The sequence below is a fragment of the Crocodylus porosus genome, unplaced genomic scaffold, assembly GCF_001723895.1.
Source record: "Crocodylus porosus isolate Cpor-Errol unplaced genomic scaffold, CroPor_comp1, whole genome shotgun sequence".
Classification (NCBI taxonomy): domain Eukaryota; kingdom Metazoa; phylum Chordata; order Crocodylia; family Crocodylidae; genus Crocodylus; species Crocodylus porosus.
Genome location: NW_017728949.1, coordinates 51,110,281 through 51,123,734, shown reverse-complemented (window position 1 = coordinate 51,123,734; position 13,454 = coordinate 51,110,281). Strand labels below are relative to the sequence as shown.

At 41.3% G+C, this 13,454-nt stretch overlaps 1 protein-coding gene across 3 annotated transcripts in view; it reads right to left on the bottom strand.

The window, feature by feature from the left end:
* Window positions 1–7,903, bottom strand: part of ITGB6 (integrin subunit beta 6) — a 59,677-nt gene extending 51,774 nt beyond the window's left edge. For 2 of the 3 annotated variants that reach the window (XM_019554371.1, XM_019554373.1), the window contains exons 1-6: window positions 7,832–7,903; window positions 7,588–7,664; window positions 6,756–6,835; window positions 2,715–2,919; window positions 1,397–1,643; window positions 674–839 (exon numbers count right to left, since the gene is read on the bottom strand). In XM_019554371.1, the coding sequence (XP_019409916.1) occupies window positions 674–839; window positions 1,397–1,643; window positions 2,715–2,919; window positions 6,756–6,835; window positions 7,588–7,648 (759 nt within the window). In that variant the 5' untranslated portion in view covers window positions 7,649–7,664; window positions 7,832–7,903. The other variant, XM_019554372.1, reaches the window with a different exon arrangement.
* Between the last annotated feature and the right edge of the window lie 5,551 nt (window positions 7,904–13,454).

The following is a 13,454-nucleotide window of genomic DNA, read 5'->3' as shown; positions in this document are numbered from 1 at the left end:
TAGGCTGGGGCTGGGCAGAGCTGGGGCTGGGCAGGGCAGTGATGGGGGCTTCTCCCATGGCTCCCCCTGCCTGGGGAGAGGCAGGCACAGGTGGAGGAGCTGTGGAAGAACCTGCAGCTGCCTGGCTGTTCCTGCCTTTCCCTGGCTGATCCAAATCTCTGAATCAGTGCTGAATCTCTGATTTTGATTCAGCTGAATTGAATGGGGACAGTGATTCGAATCACCAAATCATATCACTGTCCTCTGGATTGGCTGAATCCAAATCAAAATTGAATACTTCTGTACTTGCACAGGCCTAAATGTGAAATGGATGAATAGATAATATTAAAGAATAACACCTGAGAAAACATAGTGATGTAGTGCTTCTTCATACACACCCAGTTATTACCTGGTCAATGTTTTCAATCAATGGAAAATACAAAACCACCATATTTCAGTGTGTATGGATAAACTGACGTATTCCAGTAAAAAAGATAATTTGAATGTGCCTTTAGAGTTTAATCAGTCTCTCACTGAAATCAGTGAGTGTCCTTCCATTGACTTTGGTGAAATCAAGTCTGCAATTTTATAAAAATAATTTTAGAAAATAAAAGCCACTCATTTTTTTAACACCATGATAAGCATGAATGTTAAACTATGGAATAATATATAATACACTTAAAGGTGTTATTACCTTGCAAACAGCTGCCTGCATAACTGCATCAAAACCTCCCTCTGGAGCATCTATATTAGCAGAGATTTTCTGTTCTTTCACAATTTCATTGAATCTTTGAGTATTACTTGTTAATGGCAAAACATGTTTGTATCCAAAGGTGGGTAAACAATCACGTGGAACACTCCTAAAAAATATACGATAGATATCTACATATTATGGATAATGCAGAGATAGAATGCACCCACTTTACACCTGTGTCCTGTGATGAGGGCACGATTAATGCAGTCTGGGTTTGGGAGAATAGTGATTGGTGTTAAGAAAGAGTTAAGTAATGTGAATGTTATAAATATATTGAATTTGTTAATTTTGAACATTTTGAGTGTGGAAGAGACTAAGCAATTGTCACATGAATAATCTGTGTTTTTTTTAATAGGTCTCTAATTTGCTTGAAAGTATATCTGAATTTGTATACTTATTCGTTAATCCATCAAACACATGCAACTAATAGGAAAATCTAAACAGAGAGGAAAAGAACAATCCCTTCTCCCAGCAACTTAGTGTGTATAGGAAAATGACCAAAGTTCAAATCTACTGAAGTGCAAATCTTGCTTACATTATTTGCTCAATTGCAAATTGATAAGACAATCTAGCGAGCAGGATTTTTGATCACAAACATCATATTACATGTGTTCCTACACTGTCATACGTAACACACTGGATGTAGGTGCTTCTTCTGCTTACCTGCAAGGATTTTTTATTTCTTCAGTAATGGCTTTGATGAATGGTGAAACTGGTTTTTCAACAAAAGACCCAAAGCCCAGTCTGAAGTTACTTGTCAGTTTTGACATTTCTTTGGAAAGGGTTGAACCTAATTCCTTTATAGTGTTCAAATCATCGTCCATGGAAGCTGAAAGGTCCATGAGGTAATAGAGATCAACTGGATAATCTTCAGTCTGGCGAACTTTGATTTGTATTGTTTCTTCATGTCCTAGGAAAGTCAAGGGGAAATGTGGAACAAATTAACACGTCTAACTTCAGATAAATTATGGGCCAATGGTGTCTGGTTATTCTTAGTGCTACTGTACATGGTGAAAATGATTTCACTTTTGAAAGGCATCAGTAAAATTAACAAAAGCACTGTGTAAAATTATCTGTCAATAAAAATGCCAAACTATAGTTAAAAGGATTTAAGAATGTACCTTCTTGTTGCGTAGTTTCTTATTGTATAACTCTTGAATAAAGGAATAACATTAGTTTTTAGGACTCTCTGAATTCCGGCTCTAGAATATTATAACCATCACACTATAACTGCAGCTTCAGAACTTCTAACTTCTAACTATCAAACTACTTCTAAGTTGAAGCCAGAACTTCACATTAGGAGAGAGCATGTGGTTTAGGGATCTGAGCAAGTGACTGAGACATGTGGGTTCTGTTCCTGTTTCCACCACTAACATATCTGATGGGTGCTCTGTGTTACATAAACCTCTCCACATCGCTTTTTCTGAAAGACAAATTCTGATTCTTGATGCACATCTGCAGTACCCTCATAGACATGACTGTCTTGTAGAACACTTCAAACTTCTCAGATAATAAATAGAAGGCAGATTCTCTACTGCAACAGAGATCTGTTTAGGGGAGCAATGAGCAAGGTGCAGGGAGATCCAATTTTCTGCTCAGCAATACCCTGACCCTGGGACTGACTCCCAGCTATGGTGTGGCCAGTCCCCCTCCATTTCCACATTCAATACATGGTATGCATTAGAGCTGCTTAAGGGCTGACCTAGAAACTAGCTTTGCTAGGTCTCCACTGGGGAACGGTTGATGGTTTCTATTCCATTTCTGCCACCTTAACAGGATAAAGAAAACCAGGAGATAGAAAATATCTTCCCTCTCATAATGGTTAAATACTTCTGATGTATTTAAATAGTGCAAATTCTAGATTAACCCAAGAATTAGTACCTGTTGCATTCTCCCACTGCTACAAGGTTTTATTTGATTGCAGCTAATCAGAAGCTAGAATCAACAAGAAAGGGTCATATATATGCACTGAGTAACTTACCTGGTCGCAATCTAAGGGTTAACTTTTGAGGAGAAATCTGTGTGATGTCAGAGTTATTTTTCTGGATTCCTACACTAAGAGGCTTGTTTCTATGAATTTCTACTTTAGAAATGGGAAATTCAATGAAATTCAACTGACATCCTTTTGACAGAAGATTTTCTGGACTATCACACCTTCCAGCAATCCCAGAGGAGTCAGTATAATTCTAAAACAAATAGCAGAAAGAATGCAAGAACTATATTTATTTACTGAACAATTGAAAATAATTTACACACAATTGGCCATATGCTGGGGAAACTATAGCATTTCATTTGGGGATAAACTGGCAAAAATGTGCATAGTTGAAACAGCAGTTTATATTTGGCCCCAAAATAAACTTTATGTGGCATCTGTTTGGTATCATGGGAAGAACAGTGGTATTATTGGTGCATGAGAATTGTACCATTTACAAAGAGCAAGCATTTGTCTTTCAAAGAACAGGGGAATGGTAACACATAAGTGCATACAGAATCATAGCTGTTTCTGGTACACTTCTCTCTCAACACTAATTTTGGACATAAAATGGTAAATCATCAAGCATTACTCCTGATGTTTAACTAACATGAGGATTTTGCATCACTACTGAATTTATGCCCTATTTACTTGAATTTGATGGAATGTTCTGACTGGTCTTTTCACATATTTAGGACTTGATCCAAAACCCATAGAAATTAATTGGATACTTTCTATTGACTTCAACAGGTCTCAGATCAGGTCCCTAAAGTTCAGACTTGTGCTGCTACTCAGGCAGAATTCTTGTCAACATTAACGTGTTTTGTTATCACAGATTACTCCTAATTTCTAAGGCATTATACACATTATTTTTGCAACACTGCTGTGAGATAGCTATTATCATCTCTGCATTAAAATTTTGGCAGAGATTAAAGGTTACACACCTAATTACCATTTAACAAGAATAGGCTAAAATTTAGATTTTTACAACTCCTCCTGAGCTAACACTTAACTCTAGAAACATTTAGGGTCTCTATATATGTACTCCAGGGATGGGGTGGAGGAGGGGTTTTAATGATAGTGGTTCCTGGAAAGCTGCTCTAATTAAAATGCTGCAGTGTCACATGTTTTCAGTGTCCTGCATTTCAAAATAGCCCCAGGGGCATTTTAACTTAAAGCTCATTTCATGAGTTTTAGTTAAAGCGCCCCTGCTACCATTTTGAAATGTGGGATGCTGAATACATGTGACAGTGAGGCATGCTGGAGCATTCTAATTCGAATGCTCCAGCAGACTTGATTAATCTAACTAGAACATGTTGGAGCACATGTGTAGGCACTCTTAAATTCCATAGTTTTCTATTAATACAATTCCCTAGGTGTCTGAATTCCTGTCACTGGCCATGCCTACAAGTCCTGATGCCATTGAGTTTGTCTGATGCCCAAACAATGATGGGATTCTCAAATAAGTCTTTTTCTCCCTTTGATTTCACATGAGGGACCCAGCAAAATTTTTAGAGCTTGCCTAACCACTAGTCCAATGGTCAGAATATTCACCTGAGATATGGTGGGTACAGAGTCAAATCCTACGATACTTGATTTGGAGCAGGGGTGAATCAAGGTCTTCTGCCTTCAAAATGCATACCTTTATCCCTGGGCTACAGGGTAACCTGGTATTCTCAGTCTATTGTGTTGAAACTATTGAATTTTGTACAATATTGACAAGGCTAGAGAAAGCATAGGCACTGACTTTGCACCCCAAGAGCAGTCGGATTGGCCTTGTCAGCCATCTTTGGACCCATGTATGTTTCAAGGTGTATTTAATATTTAAATATCTCTTCCTTCCCCCTTATTTTTTTTTCTTTCTTTTAAAAAAAAATTATGTTTGCAAAGAAGGACTGAGCTGAATCAGATGCTTAACTCCAGGAGAAAGTTAATCACTATGAATACTAACTACATTTGAAGAGCAGGGCTTATACTCCCATCTTCTCTTTAGCGTTGCCTATTGGCTAGGTCAGGGGGATTCTCACCCATTGTGTTGGCTTCTGTGAATCTCAGTCTTAGGTGCCCAACTCTCCCTATATACTAAATAAGGAGCCTGGGTAGATGGTGTAGAACTAAGTCTGTCTTTTAGCCCAAAGTGGTTTGTCCGAAGACCAAAGGGAGTCTGTGTCAGAGTTGGGGTCAGTATTTGGTACTGTACAACCATATACACATGCCACTGGTCCACATGCTTCTCTTGTGCTTCAATGAAAAATTTAGGCTTTAGCTATTAGACCACAAATGTCCCCTGAACATCATCACTGAAAAACATTCTGTTAAAGTTGTGGCAGGTATTTTAATCAAGAAAAAATAAAATGTCAGAAAGTCAGAGTTGAAAGGGAAGGTGTCACTGCTCTTCATTTCTTATAGAATGCTAAATTCATCCACAGATAAATGTGTTTAGGGCTTTCATTTACTTCAGTGGAAAGATTTGGATACATATGAAGGGAAGAATGCTTTTTTGTAGTTTGGTCAGATTCTGAGTTTTTACTTAGGCAAAACTTATTGACAGATGGATCAAACCCTGTCTATGTTAAAATCACCTACTATGAAGCACTTGGAGAGAAACCATATCTTCTGCCATAACTAAACTAAAACAGGCATTATCAGATAAACACACATTTCAGAGCTAGTTAGAATGTGTGTATTTATCCAATAGACTATTATAGCTCCTTTGGCAATCTATCCTGATGCTGAAAAGCTCAGTCTTTTAATAGGCACATTCTTTGTGTGCTCCACATCTTACATGTGATATAAAATTCATGATTAATTCCATTGAATAGTCAATTAGTACACAGGGGTATACATTTTATTTCCAAACTCAAGAATGAAATTGTTTTTCATCTGTGCTTTTTGCAGACTCCAATAACGATATTTAAATTATGATTTAACAGCGCGCAAACTTTTACATTCAGAAAATCCTGCTTTGTGGATTATATAAGCACATAAAAAGCATAAGAAACACTTTGTTTTTGGCTTTTGCAGGATTTTTCCTTGCCTTTTCCTAAATTGCTAGTGGTGAAAAATGGATTATAAAACAGAAATAGCACCTTTTGATCCTAGTTAGACCCTTTGTAGAGGGGCAAGTCAGTCTTGCCAGCACACTTAAAAGGTGGTTAAGGTATCTAGCAGAGGCCAGAGGGAGATGAGTTTGAGCCCCCAGGTGACCCCAGATGGGAACTGGGTCATTTGGGTTGGGGAGTCAAATGCTAGTACGCTTTAGCTGTGCTAGCTCAATGGGCCACTGGTCTCAGGTAGAGAATTCTGTTAGTTTTATCTTAGACAATATTTGTTTTATTTAACCCACAAAACCCCTGAAGGAAAGAGTTAATATTTTATTAAATGCTAGGCTTAGCTAGAGAGGCATGAATAATAAAGTACCATAATAAATTATGGGGTTTTTCTCTGATGTCTGATCTATATGCTCCACGTTTATAATTTATTTATCATGTCTGTAAGAGCTAATCCTAGTATGTATTTACTGCCCTATTTACAACTGAAAATAATGGCTATCTGGAGGCTCACCACCTTGTAGGGTTGGGTCCTTGGGTTATCAATCCAGACAATCAGTCCAGTTGTCCAAGACAGTTACGTAACTTGAAATAGTTTTGCACTACATACCTAGCTAGTTAATAATTTTATAACTGGCTTTTCATGGGCCCCATCATCAGTTGACTGGCTAAATATTAGTTGATGGGGATTCACAAAGCTCTCTCTGCTCATACATGACATTTATATCAGCCAAAACCTCTAGATTTTAAAGTTAGGTGCCACAAGAAGAAGTCAGAACATCAGAAGTTCTGAGCCACATAACTCTTTACATTTTATTTTAAAAAGCCATGCATAATGCTCTTGCTGGATGCTGCTCTTTTTCTTTACTTATAGCTTTTTATTTACTTTGTGCCTTGCAGAATCAGAGTCTGTCCCAATTTAGTCAATAATTGATTCATCATAGCCAATGAAAACATTTTGACTTGTGACGCTTTGAAAGTTTTAGATGATTTACTTTACCTCTTGAGAACACCAAGCAAAGTGGGGTCCACAAAGCAAACAATCTTCACAAGTCATCACACTCTCCAGAGTACAACTTCCTAGATTTAAATTCAGGAAGATAAGAGACAGTAATAATAGGCTTACGGATTCAGTTTATCTCAACGTGCTATCTTTTCAAACTGCTGAAAGTAAAATATAGAAAACCACTGTACATTAATTAAGAATATTGCTAAAATGCCATCATTTAAAATATTTACCTTTATCAGTTTTATGTCCATGGGGTTAATGTTTAACTTTACCAGTCATACAAGTATTAGCAGCAATTTTTAGAAAAAATAACTTTTGGATACCACAAGATTACTTCTCTATTGGAAACTTATGTTTTATTACCTGCTAAATTTAATTCATGAGCTATAGATTTAATAAGTTCTCAGCATACCCAGAAATTTTAGAGAATTAGTCCTGTATACATGCTTGCATTCATTTTGTTCTGCTTTTTAGGGTAGTTGATAAGTTAAAAGGATGTTAAATAGCACAGAAACATAAGCAGAGCCAGGAATGGAATTTGAAATGTCACAACAGATCAAACTTTAATTTTCATAACTACATCGGCTCAAAAATGTGCAGGTTTGATACACATAGCGCTATCTTATAAACATGTAAATCTTAAGTACATTCACAGACTAGACATACTGCCCCCTACTAAAAAAAAATTCAGAATTCATTAAGTCGAAAAGACTCACTGAATAGGAAACACTAAGCCTGGAGTCAGTGTATATTAAGTTGCTAAGCATAAAACAATGCTAAGTGCACTTTTAAAGAAATAGAATTCACTACTTGTGAGCCTTACCTTGTACATTGTTAGTTCTTTGCAGAAATAGAAAGAACAGCCAAAGCAATTCAATCCCCATTCGTTTTCAGTTCTGGCTGTGTAAACAAAAATCTTAACATATTAATTATCATCCATGTAAATACAGAACGTTGTAAAAATCAGTGCCCTGAAGTGTACATTTTAAGATGTTACTTACACTGGTTTACAGAGAAATTTCAAAACTAACCAGACAGAAATTAATTAGAATGAGAACAAAAGCTACCTGGATAGGTGAAGAAGGCAGGCTGAGCATAAAAGCAACTTCAGCATGGTTATGGAGCTTAACACTGTTCTTTATCACACTTCCTTGTTTTCCTTATAAGGAAGACAGGTATACAATAATAAGAAGGTGGGGAAATTCATTCAGGTGCAGCTTTTTGTCAATAGCAGCAGTGTCTCTGGATCCTAGAAAAATCTCTGTGGCATGTGTATCAAATGTACAGTTAATTACTCTAAAATAATCTCAAGCCTTGTTCTTTTTGTGATAGAGTTCTATAGCCAAGCTGGTCATACTCAGTGAGGTGACTGTGGCTGTAGAAATGTATAAATCCCATTTTTTTCAGGTCTCAGGGCACAGAGTGAATCTCGTAACATCAGCTGTGGAAAGAAAATAAATCAAATCAAATCAAACCAAATCAAATCAAATCACCTTAACTTTTTATAACTGAATAATAACATACACCCAATTTAGGCATATAAAATACAGAATACCTTGTTTTTAACACTATAACATAAAAAAAAATACATTATTCTGAAACCAAGTTCCTATAACAAATGATCCTGCTATGATAGAGCTCATGAAGTATGCAAAGTAGAAGAGCAGAATAATGACAACAGACTTCAGAAACGCACCCCCCCCCCCCCCAAATTTCTTGGTTTGCTTTGAGAAAGACATGGCAGATCAGTTCCTGGAGGAAGCAAGTCTAAGTGGGAAAAGGACCTCAGAATATCTGTCAGTTTCTTTAAGGATCAATATTAAGGGCATGAGCAAACTGCCAATGCAAAGGGTGGTGGTGTGGACAAAAGACACATAAGGTGACAGGCTCTGTGGATGGGTTGGGGGAAGGAGGAGGGGAGAACTGTGGACGCAATACTGTTGATGCTGTTTTCCACACTATTCTCATTAACAAGCTAAGATGTACACACTAGACCAGGGCTATCCAACTTCAGAGCTTCCAGGAACAGTATGCCACACAGGTCACAGGGCCCAGGCTGCACACTGTGCAGGCTACATGCTGCAGGGGCCTCATGGACTCCCTAGGACCCTCCCTCACTGCATGAAGGCCTCTGGCCACCTGTTGCTGTGTGAGCTACCACCACACATGCGATCCCCCTGACTGGTGCCACGTGAGCAGCATGAGCCTCCTGCATCCTCCTGCCTGCTGTGCACATCTGTTGCTGCCAGCATTACATTAGAGTTGTGCAAAGCTTCAGGTGCTGATTTGATTTGGAGATTTGGCCCGATTCGGTGGCTGAATCTCCAAATCTGAATCAAATCAGGGGACCAATAAAAAGGTCCGAATTGATTCGAAGCTCTCCAAATCTTTGGAAAAGCTTTGGAGAGCTTCAGTGATTTGAGCAGTCCCTGCCTGCTGCAGCAGGGAGCAGGAGCAAGATTCGGAGCAGGTAAGTAGAGGACGGGGGAGGGGGGGCTGGAGGAGGGGAGAGGGGACCATGGGGAGACCCCTGCCAGGCCCCATCCCCTGCCTGCTGCCTCAGCCCCCCTGAGTGCCCCCTGACTCCCAACCACTCTCCCAGCCTCACCCCCCTCATGGTTGCCCCACCTGCCCAGCTCTTGGTTGTTTAAAAAAAAGCCCCTACTCACTGGATGCTACCAGGTGGGGGGCGATCCCTGCTGCCCCCCACTGCCCCATGCCTCATGAAGGGGCTGTGCCACAACTCCCTGACCTCCCCAGCCCCCATGGCTTCCCCACCTGCCCCAGCTCCCAGCCCTTTAAGAAAAAAAACCCAACCCCCTCTAGGACTCATGAGCTCCTGCAGCAGCTTTGGGGCTTCAGGAGGCTTGTGGAAGAGCACCCTCATGTGGCATGGAGCAGCAGGGATCACCCCCCACCAGGCAGGAACCAGTGTGTTCAGGGGTTCTTGGGGGTTTTTTTTCCTTAAAGGGCCAGAGCTGGGGCTGGGTGGGGGGCTCATACATCATCCTTAGCAAGTGGTCATTAATGGCTTAATGGCTAGGATCAAGTGGGATTCCCCAAAGGTCTATCCTGGATCCAGTATTGTTTAACATCTTCATTAATGATCTGGATGATGGGACTGAGTGTACACTTAGCAAATTTGTAGACAACAGCAAGTTGGGAGGAACTGGAGACAATCTGGAGGAAAGGGTTAGGATTCAGAATAGGATAGACTGAATAAACCCAGCTAGACTGGAAAAATGGTCTGCAGTCAACCAGATGGAATTCAACAAGGACAAATGCAAGTCCTACACTTGAGACAGAATAACTGCATGCACAAGTACAGAGTGAAAAAGTGACTGGCTAGGTTGCAGGACTGACAGCACTGACAGTCCCCTCTGCCCCTCCCATCCCCCGGGGGGGGGCGTGCTGCAGCACCTGGTCATGCCCTCTGGCTGGAGAGCACAACACTGCATGCAGCTGTGGTATTATTCTGAGGCACTTCAGCTGGGGGGTGCAACACAGGGCTGCATCTTTGTCCACAGGTGAAATGCTCCATTTCTGAAGCATTTCTGAAACACTTCAAATGTTAACATCAGTTCATATCTTAAGAGACTGACTTGGCTAAATCAGGAGCTATCCAATTACCCCAAGAGAGAGTCGTACAAGAGGTAAGAACTGTGTCATTTTACTAGGAAGCTTTTACAGGTACAGAAACATGTAGAGGCTAAATCAGAAAGGCCAAAGCTCAAAATGAGATACAACTAGTAAAGGATATAGCATGTAACATTGAAAACAAGATGAATTCCAAGGGAAGAGTCAGTCCAATATTTAATGGGGAGGACAACTGACTATGCCAAGAAATCTGAAGTGTTTTACTTCAGTCTTAACTGAAAGGGGAAACTGTTCAGCGAGCTAACACAATTAGCATTACTGGCAATGACAAGGGAATAAGAATTCAGGCTAGAATAGGAAAGGAACACGTTAGAAATTGCTTAGGAAAGATGGATGTTTTCAAATGAACTCGGCCTGATGTAATTCACTGCAGGGTACTTAAGCAACTGACTGAAGAGATTATCTTTAACTCATAGAAAAGTGGTTAAAAAGGGCATTCTGGGCAGGGAGAAGCAGTAGATATGATAAATCATGACTTTAGTAAGTCTTTTGATACCACATGGTATCTTCTTCAGTAAACCAGGGAAATCTGGTCAGGAAAGGGATATCAAATATATGGCCCATTGGTCAGATCTGGCCTGAAGCAGTGGGTCATTGAGCCCATGGGGCTTCTCACTGTGGCTACCAGCAGGATAGGAGTCTCTTTGTCAGCACTAGCAGCAAAGGAGTTAACACTGTTGATCACCAGGGTGGTTTTCCCAGGGACAGGGGATAACCGCTGTTCTGGCATGGGGTAGTACCTGGATGGAGGTAATGTATAATTATCCTCCCACTTTCATTTCCAGCATGAAGATCTTGTCTTTATGCCAACTTTATGGAACTGGGAGACTCCTCCCTAGCTTGCCCCTGAGGCCTTATGGCTGAACCCTGGGTTATCTGAATCCCAAGCCTCTGGGCCTGGGCCTGCACATAGGATGTCCGCCAAATGATCTGAAATCCCAGGTGTGGGTGAAGGATGTTTGCTGGTAGTAGGGCCATATATGGTTCTTGAATGACTCACGGATTTGGAATTGATTTAGCTGATTTGGCTTGGAACATGACAAATTTTCCTTAAAACACTGCCGACGTCTAGCTATGGGTTCAGTGGCAGTGGCATTAACTCTTTTGCTTCTGGTGCTGATGCAGCAGCCTTGGAAACCATGATGAGGAGTCCCATTGACCAAATCCAGCCCTGGCCTCAAAGAAACTACTGTAAATTAGTTAGTATACAGCTAGCTGGAAAAACACACTCAGAGTCATTATTAGTACTCTTAAGTTAAGAAAGATGTCAAACAAATTTGCAACAGTCTGCCCTAAGTCAAGTACTACTCAGTATTTTCAGTAATGGCCTAGGAGATGGAATAGGGCAGTATTTTGCAAATTTCCTAAAGTCATGGAACGCTTTCATTTAACTTTTTCTACCAGGGAACCCCTCTCCCTGCAATGGCAGTGCACTGTCTCCCAGCCTGCTCTGCCATTACCCCTGAGCTCTTTGTAGAACCCCGATGACCTCATGCAGAACCCCCGTGTTCTGTGGACCACAGATTGAAAACCACGAGACTAGACAGTACACTTATTACATAGATTCATAGATTCTAGGGTTGGAAGGGGCCATCTAGTCCGACTCCCTGCCCCGGCAGGCAAGAAAAGGGTCACCAAAACTGGGATCATGTGATCCCAGCCAGGTATCTGTCCAGTCTCCTCTTGAAGACCCCCAAGGATGGGGCGAGCACCACTTCTGTTGGAAGCCCATTCCAGATCCTGGCAACCCTGACCATGAAGAACTTTTTTCTAACGTCCAGTCTAAACCTACTCTCCAGTAGCTTATGGCCATTGTCCCTTGTTATTCCAGGGGGCACCCTGGATCTGTTGATCATCACTTACTTTGTGTTGCTCCCCTCTTATGAATTTGTATGCCACCACAAGGTCCCCTCCCAACCTCCTCTTGGAGAGGCTGAAAAGCTTAAGGTCCCTTAACCTCTCCTCATAGGGCCATCCCTAAAGGCCTCCAATCAGATGAGTAGCTCTTCTTTGGACCCTCTCCAGGTTGTCCACGTCCTGCTTGAACTGTGGCATCCAAAACTAGACACAGTATGCCAGCTGCGGCCTTGCTAGTGCCGTGTAGAGAGGGGGAATCACCTCCCTGGACCTGTTTGTGAAGCATCTACAGATGCACGACAAGGTGCAATTGGCTCTGCCGACTACTTAATCACATTAACGACTCATGTTCATCCTGGAGTCAACAGTGTCTCCAAGATCTCTTTCTGCCTCAGTGGTGCTGAGAAGGTCACCCCTCAGCCTATAGGCATGATGGCAGTTTTTCCTCCCTAGATGCAGCACCTTGGACTTGTCCTTATTGAACTGCATCCTGTTGTTCTCTGCCCACTTCCCCAACCTGTCTAGGTCAGCCTGGATCTGGTTCCTCCTCTCCAGGGTGTTATCTTCATCCCATATTTTAGTGTCATCCATGAATTTGGAGAGGGTGCTTCCCACCCCTTCATTCAGATCACTGATGAAGATGTTAAACAGCATTGACTCCAGAACTGAGCCCTGAGGGACTCCACTGCACACATCTTTCCAGGTTGACACTGAACCACCCACCACCACCCTCTGAGTGTGAGCCCTGAGCTAGTTTGCTACCCATTCTACTGTATAATCATCCATGGCAAATCTCCTCAGTTTATTAATAAGGATGGTATGGGATACCATGTCAAAGGCCTTCTTGAAGTCCAGAAAGATAACATCCACCTCGACTCCTGCATCTAAACCTTTGGTGACCTTGTTGTAAAAAGAAACTAGGTTAGTCAGGCAGGACCTGCCTGTTATAAATCCATGTTGGTTGCCCCTTTGCATCACATTAGCAGGCGGGTTCCCACAGATGTGTTCCTGGATAATTTTTTCTAGGACTGTCCTTGGGATACAGGTAAGGCTGACTGATCTATAGTTCCCCGGATCCTCCTTCCTCCCCTTCTTAAACATTGGGACGATATTGGCCCTTTTCTAATCTTGGCCCTCTTCCTGGTCCAGTTTTGTCATCCTGATGTCCAAGCCTCA